Raw genomic sequence first — 23,926 nt, forward strand, 5'->3', positions numbered from 1 at the left:
TTTAGTCGTTTTTTTTTAAACAACATTATTAACCACTCAGAATTTCACCAAAAGGAATTAGCAGTTTAAAGTAAAAGTTAACACGTCATATATAGGCTTTTAATGAAAATTAACTGTGAGAGAGGGAAAGTTGGTGCGCTGGAATTGTTTTTTATTTAAATTTTAGCTTTATGTTTTTATTTGTATAGGTTTTTTCTGGTAATTTTTAGTAAATATTTATCTATTTTAGTAAAAATAGTAAAATAGATTTATTAAAATAAAGTAAATACTTTATTTTATAGTAAATACTTTGTATATTATAGTAAATACCAAAAACATAATTTTAGTAAATATTTTTTATTATTTTAGTAAATTAGTATTTAGGGTTTAGTTTTTCATTTAGACAAAATATATTAAATCCAAAAGAGGATTTATATTTTACTGAAATATGGATTGCAGCAGTAACTAATAAAAAAGTAACGCACATTTTAAATATAAGAAGTAATAGTATTTATACAAATCATTGAATTTTAAGTGCGCTTGCTATTTCATTTACACGCCTCTACTCATATGAAACCTGATTTTGTATATAAAAATCTTTAATAATAAATTATGCTGTTGCGACCTGTCCCACGGACAGGGGCGGATCCAGGATTTTTTTTAAGGGGGTGCAAAATAGGTTGATCCAATAAACTTGTGTTAGGAGCAAGTTTAATTAACGCAAACTTATGTTAATTTAAGTAAATCAAACTACTTTAAACTACGGCAGGGGGGCGGGCGTGCGTCCCACTCGGCCCCCCTGGATCCACCACTGTCCACATAGGGGGAAGAGGGAGAAGTTAGGTTACAGAAAAAATCTGAATGTTTTCGGCCAGATTTATTAAACATGAAATGAATTTTGTAACTCATGTAAATTTGGGTAATAGCAATAGTCTAAAGCAAAACTAGTGCTGTACCTCAGAAGAAGTTACCTCATAAAAATTAATATTTTGTTAAAATGTACATTAATTGCCTATATTTTCAAAAAAACTACTGAAATTAAGTGCGCTTGATATTTCCGGTATATATATATACATATATATATATATATATATATATATATATATATATATATATATATATATATATATATATATATATATATATATATATATATATATATATATATATATATATATATATATATATATATATATATAATTAAATGGTACTGGTGCAATGGAAACCCGTCAAACTACTATTTCATTAGCAGACAACGGGTGATTTGCTAGATAAATTGATGGTAAAGCGTGGTTTCTCAATATTTAAACGATTGTTTTTTGTGGGTTTAAGAGGGAGAAAGGAACCTAGGTTACGTTATGTATTTAATATATGCTTTAATTTACCCCACCCCCCTACGTAATGTGCAAATATATAGCCCAAATTTGTTTCTAAACTAATATAGGTCTATATTCATCCTATTTTATTTCATTAGCATTAACCAAACTTGATATGTTTGCGGTGCCCGCATAGTGCACCAGTACCATTTTAATTGTTTAATAATGATGTAAAATGCACGATAAACTTCAAAATATTTCAAAAAAGTAAATTTTAAGTAAACCGGAAACATCACCGTCTATACTGGATAGGTCCTCCCTGGGACTTGGGAACCAAGTGTAGACCTATTTTTCTATTTGGAAGATATTAGGCCTACCTGTGATATTTTGAATTTCCAAGGTGAATCATCATATTTTATATCGATTAGGAACCCAGCAAAGCATACGAGTTCTTTGTGGGGGCATGCAGATGTTGTGATTTTGCTTTTTTTTTTTTTTTTTTTAATGTTTGGATTCAATAAATTTGCTGATTGATGTCAATTGTGACACTCAATGTATCAAACAATGGATAATCTTAAAAATTTTTTTTTACTTTATTCAAGGTAGGGGGGGGGGGATAAGGGTTTGAGCTAGAAACAACTATTCATATCCCATCATCTGAAAAATTCCCCTTCTTGCCTTAGATTTTTTAGACTCCATAGGGTTTGTTACCAATGTTCCATAAATAATATCCCTGAAAATATCCCTGTTCCATAAACAATATCCCTGAAAATAATATCTCTTTATTGGATAATTCATCAAGTGCTTAAATTTGTTTATGTGTTTAAGTGTTTAAAGCTCCTTATTCAAATTTTACACAGCTAATTAATGCGCCTAAAGAAAATTACTTCTAAGTTGAAAATTGGCCTTTCTTTTTAATTCAGCTTTCTCTTTCTTACTCTTTCTTTCTCCCTCTCCCCCTCTCTTTCTCTCTTTCATCAATGGTGAGTTTCAAGGAATATTCTTAGAAGACTCCAAACGGTCTTCTCGTTCCACTGGTCCATAGTATGCAAATGAAAACGACAAAAATATATAATATAATTAGTTAGCTAATTCAGGTATTTTTAAACCAGCAATACAGATTGCTACAATTGCAGCAATACCAGAATCGTTAAATTGTAAAATTCATTATGTAATACGATTATTTACAGTAAGATATCAAGCATAATTCATTCATTTCGAAAAAGCGAAAGCAAAAGAAAATAGAAAGTGGTGAAATAGAATAATAAAATTAATAAATAGAATAAAAAATTATTCAAAAATTATCCCCATAGTTTCTTTTGAAGGAACTTATGGTTTTTGGAAATGCTTTTCTTCATGGAATTTTAGATATTGCAGTTGTAATAATTTAAAAATATTATTTCTGAATAAAAGACAAGAAAAAGTAATGAAAAAAATGCTAAGTTAATTCTATTATTAGAATTACTGAAAATTGTCGGCTTTGGTATCATAATTAAACCTTGTGAACATTTTATTTTAAATTCAAACAAAAGAGGATTCAAATGACAAAAACATTTAAAAATCACTTCATACTTATGTATAACTTATGTATTTATGTATTAATTAAGTATTTACTTCGTGCTTATGTATTAATAGATTTAATCCCAAATGTATTAAACAAAGGCTTTCATACATTTTATTTTAATAAAACTGATTAAGTTTGTTTTATTAAACATAAAAAAAAGGTATTGATAACCCTACCTATAACTGTATTCTAATTAAGGTGTGCCGGATTGGATAACTACGATTACTCCTAAATTGTTCATAATTTGATAACTAATCTGAATATGATAAATTAGGACGAAAATTAATTTTTATAATAAATCCTTATTAGTACAACCAATAAAGCTGATAAATAACAATCAGGGCTGTACTCAATAGGCTAGTATAATCTGGCCTGAGCACTCAAAAGCTTAAGGGGACAATTTATAATTTTAAAGTCCTTTTGGGCTTCCATGGTATAACCAAATAGGTGATATAAATCAAATGAAGATTATAAATTGAGGAAGAAAATGAAAGAACATATAGACTAAAGATAATTGGCCTTGGTTGTGGATCTAAATTTGAGACCCTTTACTATACCCTCTGCCTGTTGCCTATATATAAAATTTCTATTTTGACTATCTTATCTCTTTAGGCCACTCCACTCCAGTGTTTACACAAAATATTGCGGTAAGCAAGTTAAAACCGTAAACTCTATATAAGTGGCTTTAGCTTTCATTTGTCTAGGGCCGCAAATTACATTAATTTGAAAAAATGTAGAGCCCAGATTTATCATTTATTAATCAAAATTCTTTTTAGCCTTTCTATTTGGGATTATTCAAGACAATAGGTAAACTAACGTAGATCAACAGAAAGACATTATTTCTCTTTACTAATTTTGATTTCTAATTTTATGTTTTAAGTTATAGTTAAGACAATTCAGTATAATTAGAACAAACAGAGTATGTAACAGCGTTGTCAAATAGCAATCATGGCGTTTATGAGTAAGTTTATAATAGCACAAATGAACTGAATATAATCTATTAAAACAAACTTTTTTAAAGAAATTCCTTTTGCAAATACAAGAATTATAACTTTACTCAAGGCTTAAATACTAATGAAATATCTGAATGAATAAATTAATATGATTCAGACTTCTTGAATCGATTTAAGGTCGTTTGAAATATATTAGTATATTATATTATTATGCTATAAATTATATAATCAATTATATCAATATATTAGGCCTATATAAATTTTATTATTACATTATCAATATATTATTATATTATACTATAATATTAATATAATATATTATAAGTAGTTTAATAGATTACATTACGTTGAAATATGCTGTTATTTTGGTAAATTTTTCGATTAACTTACTACTGAGATAACTAAGAAATAGACATACGTTTGGAATCCGAATTTTATTCAGAATGCAAATATAACATTCATTTGTGTTGTCCCCCTCCTCCTAATTTTTAAATATATACCACGGATTGCATATATGCATTGAATTTTCTATAAGTCACTTCTTCCTTCCATTTGATTTAACCGTTTGTCAAAATAATGAATTGAATATACAATTTAGGGTATATGTTTACACATTAGGGGGGGGATTTCATTTTCAAAGCAATGATTGTTATAATTGAATTCAAGATATAATTCTGATTCTAAAGGTATGTCCATTTCTTAGCGATCTTACTAGTACGTTAATCAAAAAATTTGCCCTTACTTTAAGTGTACGTTAATAATATTGCAATTGTAGCACATTATAGATTTAAATGTAGGTTTTTAGATATTTGGTAGGTGGGTAAATAAATATATATAAATTATATATATATATATATATATATATATATATATATATATATATATATATATATATATATATATATATATATGTATATATATTTGTATAATTTAGAAGAAGACACGCTAATCTGTCACCAAAATAAAAGTCACAGAATCCATATCCGATAAAAATCCATAGTCTATCCATCTGTGCTCCACATAGTATCCTTTCCACTAAGCACTTTTTCACTTTATACTATATTCAATTTCCCAACTTACTTTCATGACTTTTTAGTTTTTGACCATAAAACCGACTATTTTGACTCGAAAACGTGACGTTAACTATTTCACTAACTGTCCTAAATTGAGCTTTTATATGAGACACTTCTGGCGGTCAGGGTTGATATCCGACAGCTTACGCGTCTTCTTTGGGAGCGGCTTCCATCATTAACAAATCCAAAAATTATGAAACTTATTGAAAAATATTGGTATTTTGATAAAACAACATTATCTACTTTGATTGTGTTAATATAGTATATACATTTATATAGCTTAATGCAAGCAAATGCTTTAAAAGTGAGTCGTGAGTACGTATATGTAAAGGGGTGCACGCACAAAGGTCGGACCAAAGGGAGGGGAAGGGGATCAGAGTCTTTTTCTCAGGAGAGGAGAGGGGTTGACTGTTGGAAAAAAGTGGAATTTTTAGGCCACTACTCTATAATCTTTTGAGAGAGGATTCTAAGAATTAGTCTTTGGGGATTTCCTGTAAGTGTCAGTATTGGATAAGTAAAACGTCCAATCTATATGCAACTCAGGATTTACTTTTTTTTGCTTTTTTTGGTGGGGGAGGTATAGTCTTAGAAACTGGTCAGTTATGTAAAATTTTCATGAAAATATACTTATCTTGGAGTAATCTTGGAGGATTCCCTGTACATGCCCGGCATGGGCTAGGCAACATATATTATATCTGAGATTTTCTTTCGCCAGTTTGTGTGTGTGGGGGGGGGGGGGCGTCAGTTTTGGGACCTTTTAAAACTTGAATAATTTTGCAAAGAGATCCTTAGGACCAGTCTTTGGGTAATTCCATGTATGTTGTGGCTAGGGACAGGCAGCATATATTATATATTAATTTCTTTTGTTAGTTAGGTTTCAGTTTTAGTTATATTTTCAAGGAAGGATCCCTAGAGCTAGTCTTACGGGGAATTCCTATGTGTGCTGTCAAGGGATATATAGCAAGGAAAACTTATATGTAATTTCCTTTCGTCAGTTTCGGGGGAGGGGCCGAAACTGATTTTCAATTTTACCAGTTTCGATTTTAGAACCTGAAAAATATGTCAAATTGTTCAGTGAAGGATCCTTAGGACTTGTCTTGGGAAATTACCTACAAATGCTGGTAAGAGACATGAAACATATCTTGTCTGTGGTTTCCTTGTGTCGATTTGGAGGGAGAGTGGCTTAAGTTTTAGAAACTGGTGAAAGGTGTGAAATTGTTCAAGAACTGATCCTTAAGACGTGTCTTGGGGAAACTCCTTGTAAATACTGGCAAGGGATATGAAACTCACTTTATCTGTGATTTCCTTTTTTTAGTGTAGAGGGGTCTTGTGTTTAAAAACTGGTCAAAGATACATAACTGTTCAAATAATGAACTTTGGACATTTGGAATAATGAACACTAAATCATAGACATTTGGACATGGTTGTCACACAAATGATAACAAAGGGTTCAAAAGTGACAAGGAGTGAAAAATTTAAACCATCTGATTGGCTGGCTCAAAAACATCTCTTGCAAGTCGCAAAGCAGGAAAACTAAGAACATATTCCGTCCCTCTATCCTAGATCCTGTGATGTGGGTTGTATCATCATTAATCTAATTTGACCGACTATCGTCACCCAAAATTTGTCAATGCATGTTCAAGTTTGAATAAGATAAAAACAGACTGCAAAAATATCGCAGGTATTAGCATCTCTTTCCAGCATACAGTTAAGGAATAATGTAAGCCTTACGATAGTGCATCAGGAATGTAAACCAATTAAATTAAAGTACACCCTTCACCACAGAAGAATTGGAAAGTAATCTCTCTTTTTTTCTCTCTCTATTTGGCTCAAATGATGAAAGCTTGCCTTTTCAACAAGTGAGTAAATCGTCGGTGAGGGGGGGGGGGGGTTAGTATTATGCAAAACCTGTTTTTTGTTTCCACGCCCTCCTACTTTAGGGTTTTGGAAAGTCATACTAAAATAGAGAGAAAACGTAGTAAGGAAATAACATATTTGAGTTTTTGAATTGATAAGCTTTCCTGCCTCGTGGCCTAAAACAAATTTGAATTTGCAGAATAGGCTTTGAATTATATTTTAGAACAAATTTAAATTTTTGGCTATTAATATTATCTAGCGATTTTATTTATAGTTTATAACTTAAATTAGTTGATAGCTGTTGGGGAATTTAATTTTGTTTGTAGGGAGGGAGGAACTTTCCTATTTTAGAGGCTGATTTAGATGGTTTGATATCAAAGAGTGTATTAAAAAGGCAGGGAGGAAGGGTTTTAGGGTGGCAGATAATAAAGGTGGTGGGAGGTTGTTGTATTGGTGTAATATGGAGAAGATGCTGTTGAAAAAGTCTGGTTTGTTGTTTAGCTGTTTTCTTCCTTTTCCATTTTTCAACTATTTATTATGGTTTTAATTATTTATTATTGTATTAGAATTGAAGAAACTGGCTAGTATCTTATGTTACACACCAGGAAAAACGGCAGTTTTTCTAAATGCAGTTTGTAAATAGTAAAAATTGTTGTTTTTTTGTGACTAAAGAAACTTGAACAAAATTATTCACACACTTCCACTACAAGAGTAAAACAAGATTTTCGTTTGCTCTGTTTTTCAACAATTATTAATTATTTAGTTATATAATATTTGCATTTGCATGAAAACCGGGGTTTGTCATTGCGTATACAATATTTAAACTATTGTTTTTTGGGGTTTAGAGACAAAAAAGGTACCTAGGTTAGGTTACGTATTTAATATGTGCTAAGCTTTACCAAACGTATTTACCAATTGAATGAAAAGAGAGTAGTTTAAGCACACTCAATAGAATTAAAAAAAATTGTTTACTTTGCTTTTTCCCCTTCTCCAATTGCTAATGCTCTTATATCCCCTAATTTTTTTTATAATAAAAAATAAGAAATTCTAAGTTCGAAAATTCAGAAAATTCTTGTTGAACTCGAAGCTGCTTGAAAACACCTTTAATGCCAAAAATATTTTTTCCAAAGTTGTGCTTCCTTTTTAATGTCTTGAAAATTGCCATTCTGTTATTTTTAAATGTACAATCAAGCTACTATTCTGAAACAAAATATACTAAAAATAGTTCAAATGTTCTGCTGGTTCTGGCATTGCTTGAGTTAATCTTTAAAGACACTCCTCTATTTTTAGAGCACTAATTTAATAATAATTAAATTCTGAGTAGTAGTGTTATAATTGGGAGGTTGAAGAGTAAAGAGAACAATATATTTTTGCCCGAAAAATTTATACCAGAACCAAAAATAACGAACAGCTACCCCCCCCCCGCCTTGCCCCCTTTCTGTTGATTACTTATCAAAAACCCATCGAGAGCAAAGTGCTATGCGCAATAAACAATGCAAAGATACGTTTCCAACTTTGACCAAGAGATATCTACTACAGGGGGGGGGGAGATATTAAAAACAATAAATAACAAAAAATTATAAATTATTCAGAAACCAAGAATGTTTCAACGTATTTCTAAAGGCCCCAAGCGAGTGACACTTTTTATCTGTCTCAGGTTGAGTACTCTAGGCAGCCTGTTTGGAAATCAGGGGATTGCAGATTGTGCTGTTTATTTATTTCCTTACTGCTGCTTACACATTCAGGTAAGGGTATACCCCAATTCAATTGCATGTTGTTCTAGTATCAATAAGAGAAACAGTTCTTTTAATTTTGGATTTTTTTTGGCTAAAACTCTTCTCCTACTGTGTCACTATCATACTTCTTTGTGTTTCATCTTTTCCTCTACTAGCCTACCACTTTTTTTTGTCAAATCTACTGTGGGATTCCTCTTTTTTATCAATTGCTCTAGCAATACATACAATTTTTTTTATAACAAAAACACAATCCTTAAACTGTCTCTGATATTTTTCTGCAGGCACACTAAAAGTTTTTTTTTCTTTTTTTGTACTGTAATTTTTCGTTCAACATATCATTCATTTGCTCAGCTGTCCGTGCGCAAATTTGAATGTGAAACTCGAGACAGGACTTCTTACGTCTCATTTTCATTACTTCCTTCATTTGTCAGAACAGTTTTTGATTTCACTTTCACGTGAGCCTTTATTTTAATCCTTTTATATAGCCAAATGTTATATTTTACTCACATCTGTCTAATGAATGATCTTGTGCAGATTGACATTTAAATTTCTCGCCTCATGTTACTTTTTTCTGTCGTATTTTATAATACAGATTTTTTTTCTTCTCATGATTACATGAGAACGATTTACAGGGACTCGTTGATAGACTGTGTATCAAATAATAAGCTCCACGTAAAATGTGGCTCGATGTCATTTCTTAGGGCTATAATGAAATAATAGTTAAGATGGCTAGGCCACATTTTACCGATGAAGTATGACAAACTGCCCATGCGCGTACGGAAGAGCGACAGAGGGGGGCAGCTGACCCTCCTAGAACTTGAAATTTACACTAGATATGGCTGAAAAAGCAGATGGTTTAAAAAGCAGTTGGTTGAAAAAGCAGTTGAAAAAAGGTAGATAGTTGAAAAAGCTGGAAATAAACAGCTGGAATGACGGAATAAAAGTCAAACAAGAAGCAATTATGCATAATGTGTTGGAAAGATTAAGCTCTAATCCAAGAAGATTGATTAATGCTGAAGCTTAATGATTATTTGTGATTTTTGGTGATTACTTATTAAAAAAGATGTCATAGGTATAATAGAACATGCTGGCAATGTAAGGTTTTGTGAACTGCCAATATATCTTCAGCCCCCCTCTCTTTATCATAGAAACGGCTGCTCCCCCCCCCTCACCTAGAGAAGAAGCTACGTGCGCTCATGATGGCTAGGCCACATTTTACAGATGAAGTATGATAAACTGCCAAAGATTGTTTTTTTTTTCCATCCAAGTGGGGAAAACAAAAAGCAAGTCGTTCCCAAACACAGTGGGAAGAGGTCATGAGTATTTAAAGGAAATCAGAACTTTATGGAAGGGGATAAGGAGTCAAGCTTAAGGAGCGAAACTTTGAAGCAGTGAATATATTGGGGTGGAGAAGGGACATTTGCAACAGGTTTGTCCTCAGGTGGCTTGGTACTAAAGTGAGTTGTTAGTAGTAGTAGTTTTGTTACAGCCTTGCTCGTAAGCAGCACGTCACTGAACTATTGTTTTGTAAAGACCAATTCACAGACATGCGTATTATTTCTTAAGCAAATTCAATTTCTAGGGAGACAAATTAACCGTCTTCAAAAACACTGGGATTTTAAGCCAATAAAATAATGAACAGATTTTGAATCAGATTTGTTTTTAGTGTAATCCCTCTGTTTTTTTTTTTTTCAGTCAAATTTTTTTAACCATCTCAATTCTTTCTAACAATTTTCCGTTAGTTTACGGAAACAAAATTTTTATCTACCAGAAATTATTATTAGAACTCGCGGCAACGTAGCCTTTTAAGTGGGCTGAGGGTTTAAAAATAAAATCTCAAATGCTAAATATAGTTTACAAGAAAAATGACCCATAATATATTTTCAAAATCTGTTCCCCACACCCAAAATTGGGTGGGGGGAATTGTGCCCCTTGCTCCTCCCACAATAGACGTGCCTGATCCAGAAAATCTAATGGAGTGATAAATATAGAAGCAGAAAAAAACATAAAGATTCATGTTCTTTGGTGGTACAGCTTGCCTGGAGATACGTGGCTTGTGGAGTAACATTGTTACTCAATAGCTAACATGTGATATAAATTAAAAGTAGTATTTCAAACTTTAGAGCAAACATAAAATTATGTTATTATGCTATTTTTTAGATTTACTCCTCTGTTGAATAAATCAACATTTTTTGTTGATTTTTTTTTTTTTGAGTATATTTATGTTTGATGAAAATATAAAGTTAACATTTTTTGTTAACTATATATTTTTGAATTGGGTGCCCAGAATCATTCAACCGGTTTCTACAACAGCGTTTTCAATTGTTAGCAATTTCATTAATAATTACTATCAAGAATTATCTGTTTTCACGGAAACACAACTGTTAGTAAAATTGTTATTAGCATTTTTGTTAGGAAGTGCAGAATTTGGGTACTGGTTAAGAAAGCGGTAAACACGCGATAAGTGAAGTTTGGTTAATGCTAATGAAATAAAACAGAATAGGATGAAAATATAATAGTTTAGAAACAAATTTTGGAAATATATTTGCACATTAGGGAGTGGGGGGTAAAGCACAGCATATATTAAATACGTAGCCTAACCCAAACTAGGTACCTTTTCCCCCCTAAACCCCAAGAACCAATAGTTTAAAGATTGTAAACGCAGTGACAAACCACGGTGTCCAATCTAATTTTCTATTGAAAAAAAAAACCGTTTGACTAGTTTCTAAAGCATCTTCCCTATAAATATATATAATATATATATATATATATATATATAATATATATATATATATATATATTTATATAATATATGGCGTGTTTGCCGCTTTCTTAACCACTACCAATAATTTGTTTATACTTATTTTTGTATCAATCAGACGAACATTTGGGGGGTGGGGGTCAAACTGGGCACCCCCCTGGATACGGTCATCTTCCTCCATATTTGTGTCCTGTTTTGTTTTTCGTCTTTCTGTCTTTTATCGTCTCACAGGGACAATCTAAATTATTTTATGATTTTTGAACTCACACGTCAGTACTTAACTATTTTCATAAGATACTATCAATGCAAATGCCCTTTCACGCCCCTGTGAACTTCCCGTAGAAAGTAAATCCGCATTCGCGGGATCTTTAACGCATGACGGACCTTACATACATTTCATGGTCAAAAAGCTGTGTTTTCACACAAGCTGTTTTGCTCTGTTTATAACAGAAATCATTGACGTAGATCTATATCCTGTAGTGATTAATGCCAAAATTCAAATCAATAAAAAAGTAAATTAAACTTGGAATTTAATCAAGGATGGTTGTGATTGTAGCGGATATCCTTGTAGGAGACAAAGTGACACAGATACATTAGCTTTTTGATATTTTTGAATTAAACGTTATAGAAGACACGAAAGCATTTATTATTAACAAACTATGTTTATTAAATTAAAATGTTCATTATCTTTAAAAGTTTAACTATTAAACTGGACTCTTAAATTAAATTATTTTAAATTTGCATTAAATTTTGCATTAATTATGTAATTAATATACATTGATTAATTATTTAAGTATACAATAAGTTAAATTTAAATGTATAAACATTAAACGTTTAGGTACTTGCGTATTATACAAGAGCGGATCCAGGATTTTTGTTCGGGGGGGGGGGTTACTAATTTTCGACTCGGTTTTCGACTTATTTTACTAATTTTTACTAAGGTTTTACTAATTTTCGACTCGGTCCAAAAAAATTTTTTTTTGGGGGGGGGGGGGTTCAAACCGGGTACCCCCCCCCCCTGGATACGGCCTTGGTATTATACGCCACTCACTCAAGTGTTTCATTTAATTAGAATCTGTGTTAATTAGAACCTTCGATGCTCAATTCTAATGAAATATAACAAAACATGACAAAAACATAATACTTAGAAACAAATGTGGGCTATATATTTGCACATAAGGGGGGTGGGGGGGGCGAAGCCCAGCTGGTCTACGTGCAAAATGTGTTATTTATAATTATTCTGCATATTATGTAGTACAAATGTTTTCTAACTCCACACTGTCCCAATTCTTTACCCCTCCCCCTCCTTATGTGCAAATATATAGCCCAAATAATATATTTCCCATCTGTTCTATCACTTCAGTTTGTCTTGTCTCACGCTAAGCTGAAAGAAACTAACGAAGAAACCGGTTTGTTCTTTTTCGCTGCGTAAACTTGAGTGAGTGGCGTATGATACACAAGTACCAATGTTTATTACGTTTATTAAGTTATATTATGATCAATAAATGATAATTTATTCTTAATAAATATATTCTATCTATTATAATAGATCATGTTAGTAGAAGGGCCTTATTGACTCCCACAATTACACCACCCCTTCGAATCCCGATCCGGACACTTTTTTTAAAACTCTCACGATCACCACGTGGCTTATAGTCCTACTATGGGCATAGCCTCCCTAGGGAGACTGATTGCGTAATCGGTCAATGACCCCTTTTTCCAAGGTCGAGTTATTTGATGTTTCTATATGTAATAGCTCTGGGGCGAAGATTGCACATGTGCATTGAATTCTAACGGGAAACAATGTTATTGATCTAGTACTCGAGGGGGAAGTGAATTTCCTGAGAACTTGATTTACATAATCGTTCGTGAATGTCATGGTGTCCAGAAATAGTATTTGTTGTTGTTGCTCGAGCCATATGTTATGAGTTTCCCGGAATTTGGAACACCTGTGCTGTCGACCTCAATTCACCTATCGTAAATCAATAATTCCCATTAGAAACAACAAATTAATTCCCCCTTTCTTGACAGATCAATCAATCAATGACATCATCTGTCAGACTTTAAAAATTTTCGCTATAGAAACAGTTCTCCAGGAATAGATCCAAATCATTAATGTCTTTGCCTCGGGAACAACTCTTTTGGTCGAACTCCAAAGGATATTAATAACCAAAGGCCATGGAAACAATTAGGCAAGAAACATCTTAGCGATGAATTGTTTTAGCGCGCGAAAAGGTTTCTTATTAATTTGAAATGCGTTAGCGCAGAGATGCCAATAACAAAGGAACACGTTGAATTTACGTTTAGGGATTATTTGGGCGAAACCGTTTTAGACAGGTTATGGAACTATTTCGGCGAAACAGATAGAGACATTTTAAAAGAAGATTTTTGAAGAGATTTTGGAAGAGGTTTTGAGTGTGGTCGTTATAATACACAAGTTTCATTTGAACAGTGTTGTGAGGTCCTCTAACCCAACCCCAAAGGGTTCCAATCCTCCTACCCCAACCCCGAAGGAAGCCCCCGGTCCTCAAAAGCTTCCCAAGCTCCCAAAGGCCCTCCACCGGTCCCCAAATGTCCCCCAGGCCCCCAACTGCCCCCCCGGACCCTCAAAGGCCCCCCCAAGCTCCCAAAGGGCCACCGGCGCCCCCAAAGGCCCACCCAGACCCGCAAAGGCCATCCCCAGGCCCCCCAAAGGCCCATCGAGCTCCCAAAGGACCAACGGGGTCCCAAAGGCCCTCCACCGGCTCCCAACTGCCCCAAAGGCCCTCCCCGGGTCCTCAAAGGTCCCCCGGGCTCCCAAAGGACCAACGGGGTCCCAAAGGCCCTCCACCGGTCCCCAAATGTTCCCCAGGCACCCAAAGGCCCTCCCTGTGCCCCAAAGGTCCTCCCTGACCCCCAAAGGCCCTCCCTGGGCCCCCCAAAGGCCCATCGAGCTCCCAAAGGACCAACGGGGTCCCAAAGGCCCTCCACCGGTCCCCAAATGTCCCCCAGGCCCCCAAAGGCCCTCCCAGTGCCCAAAGGCCCGCCCTGTGCCCCCAAGGCCCGCCCCCCGCCCCCAAAGGTCCCCCGAACCAGAGAAGTGCCGCCGGGATAACACACACACATGTGTGTAAGATAACACACACTCATGTGTTTTTGTGTGTGTGTGTAAGTTTTTGTGTGCATGTAAGTTTTTGTGTGCATGTAAGTTTTTGCGTGTGTGTGTAAGTTTTTGTGTGTGTGTGTAGGTTTTTGTGTGTCTAATCTATTGTTTGTGGCTATTATTTTTTTGTGTGTTTGTGTTTGTTTGTGTGTGTGTGTGTGTGTTTTTTTGTGTTTGTGTAAGTTTTTTTTGTGTGTGTGTGTGTATGTTTGTGTGTGTGTGTGTGTGTGTGTGTGTGTATGAGATTTTTGGATAATTAGAGTTTTTGTGTGTGTAAGTTTTCGTTTGTTGGTGTTTTTGAGTTGTGTGTGTGTGTGTGTGTGTATTTTTTTGTTAGAGTGTTTTTTATTTTTTTTTATGTTCATGTGTATGTTTTTGTGTGTGTGTGTGTGTGTGTGTAAGTTTTTGTGTGTGTGTTAGTTTTTGCGTGTGTGTGTGTAAGTTTTCGTGTGTGTGTGTGTGTGTGTGTTAGTTTTTGTGGGTGTGTGTGTGTGAGTTTTTTTGTGTTCATGTGTAAGTTTTTGTGTGTGTGTGTTTGTGTGTGTGTTTGTTTTTGTGTGTGTGTGTGTGTGTTATTTTTTGTGTGTGTTTAATTTTTGGAGTGTGTGTGTGTATGTTTTTTTGTGTTTGTTTTTTTTAGTTTTGTGTGTGTGTGTGTGTGTAAGTTTGTGTGTGCATGTAAGTTTTTGTGTGCATGTAAGTTTTCGTGTGCTTGTGTAAGTTTGTGTGTGTGTGTATGTGTGTGTGTGTGTGTGTAATTTTGTGTGTGTGTAAGTTTTTGAGTGTGTGTGTTAGTTTTAGTGTGTGTGTGTGTTAGTTTGTGTGTGTGTGTGTGTGTGTTAGTTTTTGTGCATGTGTGTGTGAGTTTTTTTTTGTGTTCATGTGATAGTTTTTGTGTGCGTGTGTGTGTGTGTGTGTGTAAGTTTTTGTGTGTGTGTAAGTTTTGGTGTGTATGTGTGAGTTTTCGTGTTTGTGTGTGTGTGTAAGTTTTGTGTGTGTGTGTGTAAGTTTTTGTGTGCATGTATGTTTTTGTGTGCATGTAAGTTTTCGTGTGCATGTGTAAGTTTGTGTGTGTGTGTGTAAGTTTTTGTGTGTGTGTGTGTGTAAGTTTCGTCGTGTGTGTGTAAGTTTTGGTGTGTGTGTGTGTGTAAGTTTTCATGTGTGTGTGTGTGTAAGTTTTTGTGTGTGTGTGTGAAGTTTTTGTGCGTGTGTTTAAGTTTTTGTGTGTGTGTAAGTTTTTGTGTCGTCTAATGTGAATTTCAACCATTCAGGCTGGTGGACTAAGACCCCAATACTGAGCTAGTGAATTTCCACCATTCAGGCTGGTGGACTGAGGCCCCAATATTGAGCTAGTGGATTTCCACCATTCAGGCTGGTGAACTAAGACCCCAATTCTGAGCTAGTGAATTTCCACCGATCAGGCTGGTGGACTGGGACCCTAATACTGAGCTGGTGGACTAAGACCCTAATTTTCCAACTCTTGCATTTCATGACAGAAATTCGAAATGAACAAGCCTGAAATAGCAAACTAGTCATCCCAAACTATTGGTTTCAGACAACAAACACCAATGATGGACTAAGAATCCTAGCTCTGAAAAGTTCAAATAGCAAACTACACATCCCAAATCGTTATTTTCTGACAACACACACCTATGAATGGCTATGAAACCTAGCTAATAAAAGCCAGAAATAGCAAATTAACCATCTCAAATCACAAGTTTCAGACAGCACTCACCTATGAACGGCTAAGAAATCCAGCTCGGAAAAGTCAAAAAATAGCAACCCCCACATCCCAAATCATAGGTTTCATACAACACATACCTATGAAAGACTAAGAAATCTAGCTTAGAAAAGCCCGAAATAGTAATTTACACATCCCAAATCCTAGGTTTCAGACACCACTCACCTACGAAAGACTAAGAAATCCGGTTTTGAAAAGTCAGAAAAGGAAATTACATAGCCCAAATCATAGGTTTCAGACATCACGCGCCTATGAAAGACTAAGAAATCTAACTCAGAAAAGCCCGAAATAGTAATTTACATATCCCAAATCATAAGTTTCAGACAGCATTCACCTACGAAATACTAAGAAACCTTAGCTCAGAAAAGTCTGAAATAGCCAACTACTCATCCCAAACTCGAAGTTTCAGACAACAAACACCTATGAGTGACTAAGAATCCTAGCTCTGAAAAGTCCAAAAAGCAAACTATACCTCCCAAATCATAATTTTCTGAAAGGACACACCTATGAAAGGCTAAGAAATCTAGCTCAGAAAAGTCAAAAATAGCAAATGAACCATCCCAAATCATAGGTTTCAGTCAACACACACCTACGAATGGCTAAGAAATCCTGCTCAGAAAAGTTTAAAAATAGCAACCCACACATCCCAAATCATAGGTTTCAGACACCACACACCTACGAAAGACTAAGAAATCTGGTTATGAAAAGTTATAAATGGCAAATTACATATCCTAAATCACAGGTTTCAGACAACACTCACCTATGTGTGTGTGTGTATGTATGTGTGTGTGTGTGTGTGTTTATGTGTGTATGTGTGTGTTTGTGTGTATGTATGTGTATGTGTGTTTGTGTATGTGTGTGTGTATGTGTGTCTGTGTGTGTGTGTATGTGTGTGTATGTGTGTGTGTGTGTATGTGTGTGTATGTGTGTATGTATGTGTGTATCTATGTGTGTGTATGTGTGTGTGTGTGTGTGTATGTATGTATGTAGTGTGTGTGTGTGTGTGTGTGTGTGTGTGTGTGTGTGTGTGTGTGTGTGTGTGTGTGTGTGTGTGTGTGTGTGTGTGTGTGTGTGTGTGTGTGTGTGTGTGTGTGTGTGTGTGTGTGTGTGTGTGTGTGTGTGTGTGTGTGTGTGTGTGTGTGTGTGTGTGTGTGTGTGTGTGTGTGTGTGTGTGTGTGTGTGTGTGTGTGTGTGTGTGTGTGTGTGTGTGTGTGTGTGTGTGTGTGTGTGTGTGTGTGTGTGTGTGTTTTTTTGTGTGTTTGTGTTTGTGTATGTGTGTGTTTTTTTGTTTGTTTTTTTTTTTTTGTTTTATTTTTTGTTTTTTTTTGGGTGTGTTGTTGTTTTTTTTTTGTTTTTTTTTTTTTTTTGTTGGTTTTTTTTTTTTTTTTTGTGTTTGTGTTTTTGTTTTTGTGTTTTTGTGTGTTTTTATGTTTGTATGTGTGTGTAAGTTTTTGTGTGTGTGTGTAAGTTTTTGTGTGTGTGTGTGTGTTTTTGTGTGTCTAAGCTTTTGTGTGTGTGTAAGTTTTGACGTGTGTGTGTCAGTTTTAGTGTGTGTGTGTATAAGTTTTTGTGTGCATGTAAGTTTTCGTGTGCCTGTGTAAGTTTTTTTGTGTGTGTGTGTGTGTGTGTAAGTTTTTGTGTGTGTTTGAAAGTTTTGGCGTGTGTGTGTAAGTTTTTGTGTGTGTGTGTGTTAGTTTTGGTGAGTGTGTGTATGTTTTTTTGTGTATGTGTCTGTGTTTGTGTGAATGTAAGCTTTTGTGTTCATGTCATTTTTTGAGTGTGGGTATAATTTTTTTTGTGTGCTTGTATTTTTTTGTGCGTCTAGGATATTGCGTGTGGATATTAGTTTTTTGTGTGTTTGTGTAAGTTTATGTGTATGTGTGTATGTTTTTGTGTGTGTAAGTTTTTTTGTGTGTGTGTGTGTGTAAGTTTGTTTGTGTGTGTGTTTTTTAGTTTTGGTTTTTTTGTTTTATAGTTTTATTTTTTTTTTTAGATTTATATTTATTGTGTTTGTTTGTTTTTGTGTTTGTGTGTGTGTGTGTTTGTGTGTGTGTGTGTGTGTGTGTGTGTGTGTGTGTGTGTGTGTGTGTGTGTGTGTGTGTGTGTGTGTGTGTGTGTAAGTTTTGGTGTGTGTGTGTAAGTTTTCGTGTGTGTGTGTGGAAGTTTTGTGTGTGTGTGTGTGTGTAAGTTTTTGTGTGTGTGTGTGTGTGTTTTTTTTGTGTTCATGTGTTTGTTTTTTTTTGTGTGTTTGTGTGTGTGTTTGTAAGTTTTTGTGTGTGTGTAAGTTTTTGAGTGTGTGTGTGTGACTTTTCGTGTGTGTGTGTGTGTGAGTAAGTTTTGTGTGTGTGTGTGTTTAATTTTTTGTGTGCATGTTAGTTTTTGTGTGGTTGTTTGTTTTCTTGTGTATGTGTTTGTTTTTGTGTGTGTGTGTGTGTGTGTGTGTGTAAGTTTGTGTGTGTGTGTGTGTGTTTGTTTGTGTGTGTGTGTGTGTGTGTAATTTTTTACATGTGTGTTTTTTTTTTCTTGTGTGTGTGTGTTATTTTTCGTGTGAATTTGTAAGTTTTTGTGTGTGTGTAAGTTTTGGCGTGTGTGTGTAAGTTTTTGTGTGTGTATGTGTTAGTTTTTTTTATGTGTGTTTGTGTGTTAGTTTTTGTGCGAGTGTGTTTTTGAGTTTTTGTTTTTTCTTTTGTATGTTTGTGTGTGTTTTTGTGTATGTGTTTGTGTGTGTGTAAGTTTTTGTGTGTGTGTTAGTTTTTGCGTGTGTGTGTGTGAGTGTTAGTGTGTGTGTGTGTTTAAGTTTTGTGTGTGTGTGTGTGTGTAAGTATTTGTGTGCATGTTAGTTTTTGTGTGAATGTTAGTTTTCGAGTTATTTTGTATGTTTTTGTGTGTGTGTGTGTGTGTGTGTGTGTGTGTATGTTTTTGTGTGCGTTCTCTTTGGCGTGTTTGTGTTTGTTTGCGTGTGTGTGTGTGTGTATGTTTGTGTTTGTGTGTGTGTAAGTTTTTGTTAATGTGTGTGTGAGTTTTTTTTGTGTTCATGTGTCAGTTATTGTGTGCGTGTGTGTGTGTGTGTTAGTGTTTTGTGTGTGTGTGAGTTTTGGTGTGTGAGTTTTCGTGTTTGTGTGTGTGTGTAAGTTTTGTGTGTGTGTGTGTGTGTAAGTTTTTGTGTGTGTTTAAGTTTTTGTGCGTGTGTGTAAGTTTTTGTGTGTGTGTAAGTTTTTGTGTCGTCAAATGTGAATTTCAACCATTCAGGCTGGTGGACTAAGACCCTAATTCTGAGCTAGTGAATTTCCACCATTCAGGCTGGTGGACTGAGGCCCCAATATTGAGCTAGTGGATTTTCACCATTCAGGCTGGTGGACTAAGACCCCAATTCTGAGCTAGTGAATTTCCACCTATCAGGCTGGTGGACTGGGACCCTAATACTGAGCTGGTGGACTAAGACCCTAATTTTCCAACTCTTGCATTTCATGACAGAAATTCAAAATGAACAAGCCTGAAATAGCAAACTAGTCATCCCAAACTATTGGTTTCAGACAACAAACACCAATGATGGACTAAGAATCCTAGCTCTGAAAAGTTCAAATAGCAAACTACACATCCCAAATCGTAATTTTCTGACAACATACACCTATGAAAGGCTATGAAACCTAGCTAATAAAAGCCGGAAATAGCAAATTAACCATCTCAAATCACAAGTTTCAGACAGCACTCACCTATGAACGGCTAAGAAATCCAGCTCGGAAAAGTCAAAAAATAGCAACCCACACATCCCAAATCATAGGTTTCAGACAACACATACCTATGAAAGACTAAGAAATCTAGCTTAGAAAAGCCCGAAATAGTAATTTACATATCCCAAATCATAAGCTTCAGACAGCACACACCTATGAAAGGCTAATAAATCCGGTTATGAAAAGTCAGAAAAGGAAATTACATAGCCCAAATCATAGGTTTCAGACATCACGCGCCTATGAAAGACTAAGAAATCCAACTAAGAAAAGCCCGAAATAGTAATTTACATATCCCAAATCATAAGTTTCAGACAGCATTCACCTACGAAATACTAAGAAACCTTAGCTCAGAAAAGTCTGAAATAGCCAACTACTCATCCCAAACTCGAAGTTTCAGACAACAAACACCTATGAGTGACTAAGAATCCTAGCTCTGAAAAGTCCAAAAAGCAAACTATACCTCCCAAATCATAATTTTCTGAAAGGACACACCTATGAAAGGCTAAGAAATCTAGCTCAGAAAAGTCAAAATAGCAAATGAACCATCCCAAATCATAGGTTTCAGTCAACACACACCTACGATTGGCTAAGAAATCCTGCTCAGAAAAGTTAAAAAATAGCAACCCACACATCCCAAATCATAGGTTTCAGACACCACACACCTACGAAAGACTAAGAAATCTGGTTATGAAAAGTCAGAAATAGCAAATTACATATCCCAAATCATAGGTTTCAGACAACACTCACCTATGTGTGTGTGTCTGCGTGTTTGTATCTCTGTTTGTTTTTGTGTTTGTGTGTGTGTGTGTTTGTGTGTGTATTTGTGTGTGTGTGTTTGTGTGTATGTGTGTGTGCATTAGTGTGTGTATATTTGTGTGTTTGTGTCTGTGTGTTTGCGTCTGTTTGTTTGTGTGTTTGTATGTGTGTTTGTATGTGTGTTTGGGTGTGTGTTTGTGTGTGTGTGTGTGTTTGTGTGTGTGTGTGTGTGTGTGTGTGTGTGTGTGTGTGTGTGTGTGTGTGTGTGTGTGTGTGTGTGTGTGTGTGTGTGTGTGTGTGTGTGTGTGTGTGTGTGTGTGTGTGTGTGTGTGTGTGTGTGTGTGTGTGTGTGTGTGTGTGTGTGTGTGTGTGTGTGTGTGTGTGTGTGTGTGTGTGTGTGTGTGTGTGTGTGTGTGTGTGTGTGTGTGTGTGTGTGTGTGTGTGTGTGTGTGTGTGTGTGTGTGTGTGTGTGTGTGTGTGTGTGTGTGTGTGTGTGTGTGTGTGTGTGTGTGTGTGTGTGTGTGTGTGTGTGTGTGTGTGTGTGTGTGTGTGTGTGTGTGTGTGTGTGTGTGTGTGTGTGTGTGTGTGTGTGTGTGTGTGTGTGTGTGTGTGTGTGTGTGTGTGTGTGTGTGTGTGTGTGTGTGTGTGTGTGTGTGTGTGTGTGTGTGTGTGTGTGTGTGTGTGTGTGTGTGTGTGTGTGTGTGTGTGTGTGTGTGTGTGTGTGTGTGTGTGTGTGTGTGTGTGTGTGTGTGTGTGTGTGTGTGTGTGTGTGTGTGTGTGTGTGTGTGTGTGTGTGTGTGTGTGTGTGTGTGTGTGTGTGTGTGTGTGTGTGTGTGTGTGTGTGTGTGTGTGTGTGTGTGTGTGTGTGTGTGTGTGTGTGTGTGTGTGTGTGTGTGTGTGTGTGTGTGTGTGTGTGTGTGTGTGTGTGTGTGTGTGTGTGTGTGTGTGTGTGTGTGTGTGTGTGTGTGTGTGTGTGTGTGTGTGTGTGTGTGTGTGTGTGTGTGTGTGTGTGTGTGTGTGTGTGTGTGTGTGTGTGTGTGTGTGTGTGTGTGTGTGTGTGTGTGTGTGTGTGTGTGTGTGTGTGTGTGTGTGTGTGTGTGTGTGTGTGTGTGTGTGTGTGTGTGTGTGTGTGTGTGTGTGTGTGTGTGTGTGTGTGTGTGTGTGTGTGTGTGTGTGTGTGTGTGTGTGTGTGTGTGTGTGTGTGTGTGTGTGTGTGTGTTATCCCGGCGGCGCTTCTCTGGTCCGGGGGACCTTTGGGGGCCGGGGGAGGGCCTTTGGGGCACAGGGAGGGCCTTTGGGCACAGGGAGGGCCTTTAGGGGCCTGGGGGACATTTGGGGACCGGTGGAGGGCCTTTGGGACCCCGCTGGTCCTTTGGGAGCTCGATGGGCCTTTGGGGGGCCCGGGGATGGCCATTGGGGGTCTGGGTGGGCCTTTGGGGCACAGGGAGGGCCTTTGGGTGCCTGGGGGACATTTGGGGACCGGTGGAGGGCCTTTGGGACCCCGTTGGTCCTTTGGGAGCCCGGGGAACCTTTGAGGACCAGGGGAGGGCCTTTGGGGCAGTTGGGGGCCGGTGGAGGGCCTTTGGGACCCCGTTGGTCCTTTGGGAGCTCGATGGGCCTTTGGGGGGCCCGGGGATGGCCATTGCGGGTCTGGGTGGGCCTTTGGGGGCGCCGGTGGCCCTTTGGGAGCTTGGGGGGCCTTTGAGGGTCCGGGGGGCAGTTGGGGGCCTGGGGGACATTTGGGGACCGGTGGAGGGCCTTTGGGAGCTTGGGGGGCTTTTGAGGACCGGGGGCTTCCTTCGGGGTTGGGGTAGGAGGATTGGAACCCTTTGGGGTTGGGTTAGAGGACCTCACAACACTGTTCAAATGAAACTTGTGTATTATAACGACCACACTCAAAACCTCTTCCAAAATCTCTTCAAAAATCTTCTTTTAAAATGTCTCTATCTGTTTCGCCGAAATAGTTCCATAACCTGTCTAAAACGGTTTCGCCCAAATTATCCCTAAACATAAATTCAGCGTTTTCCTCTGTTATTGGCATCTCTGTGCTAACACATTTCAAATTAATAAGAAACCTTTTCGCGCGCTAAAACAATTCATCGCTAAGATTTTTCTTGCCTAATTGTTTCCATGGCCTGGGGTTATTAATATCCTTTGGGACCAAAAGAGTTGTTCCCGAGGCAAAGACATTAATGATTTGGATCCATTCCTGGAGAAATGTTTCTATGGCGAAAATTTTTAAAGTCTGACAGATGATGTCATTGATTGATTGATCTGTCAAGAAAGGGGAAATTAATTTGTTGTTTCTAAGGGGAATTATTGATTTACGATAGGTGAATTGAGGTCGACAGCACAGGTGTTCCAAATTCCGGGAAACTCATAACATATGGCTCGAGCAACAACAACAAATACTATTTCCGGACACCACGACATTCACGAACGATTATGTAAATCAAGTTCTCAGGAACTTCACTTCCCCCTCGAGTACTAGATCAATAACATTGTTTCCCGTTAGAATTCAATGCACATGTGCAACCTTCGCCCCAGAGCTATTACACATAGAAACATCAAATAACTCGACCTTGGAAAAAGAGGTCATTGACCGATTACGCAATCATTCTCCCTAGGGAGGCTATGCCCTTATTTGGACCATAAACCACGTGGTGATCGTGGGAGTTTTAAAAAAAAGTGTCCGGATCGGGATTCGAAGGGGTGGTGTAATCGTGGGAGTCAATAAGGCCCTTCTACTACTCATGTTTTTTTTTTAGCATACTTTAAAGTACAAAGTTCAGTGAAAATAAAATCTGATTGCTTAAGTTCGACAAAGGGAAACCTACATAACCCTAAATTAAGTAATTTTTTTAGTTAAAAAATAAGGAAAATCTCAAATTTATTCCTATGAAAAACAGTGGCGTTATTTACAAAGTGACAGGGAGGGGGGCGAACTGTCCCCCAGATTCCAGTTTGTCCCCCCAGGATTTTGAGGAAATTACTCCACAAATGAAAAATACCTATATACGTAGTTATGTAGACTTTGGTAGTAAAGGGCATCAAATTAAAAAAAAAAACGAAACGTGGGTAAAAATTAAGCTAAAATACCTGACGCTGAACAAGCTAAGAAGGTGCAGATTTCCTTTGAAGGAGTAGCTGTGTTGGAGGTCAATATATTTGCGGACGGGAAGTATTGCCAAATTTAACAAGTTACTTTTGCTTCATTATTTTCACAGTTCAACGTGGCAACACTGACGAAAGTGTGGTACTGCTCTAAAAAGTTAGTTCTGTGTCTGATTGTGTAAGCACCATATATCTTCATACGG

General features: G+C 36.5%; 1 protein-coding gene across 1 annotated transcript in view; it reads right to left on the reverse strand.

Moving 5' to 3' along the window:
• LOC148945040 (uncharacterized) overlaps nucleotides 1-4,991 on the reverse strand; it is a 34,784-nt gene extending 29,793 nt beyond the window's left edge. The window contains exon 1 of the mRNA XM_089099336.1: nucleotides 4,893-4,991. Coding sequence (XP_088955462.1) covers nucleotides 4,893-4,898 — 6 coding nt within the window. The 5' untranslated portion in view covers nucleotides 4,899-4,991. The remainder of the gene's footprint in view (nucleotides 1-4,892) is intronic.
• Nucleotides 4,992-23,926: the final 18,935 nt, after the last annotated feature.

This window comes from Artemia sp. Qi Xiang Cuo, chromosome 13, assembly GCF_049724085.1.
Source record: "Artemia sp. Qi Xiang Cuo chromosome 13, ASM4972408v1, whole genome shotgun sequence".
NCBI classification, from domain to species: Eukaryota; Metazoa; Arthropoda; class Branchiopoda; order Anostraca; family Artemiidae; genus Artemia; species Artemia sp. Qi Xiang Cuo.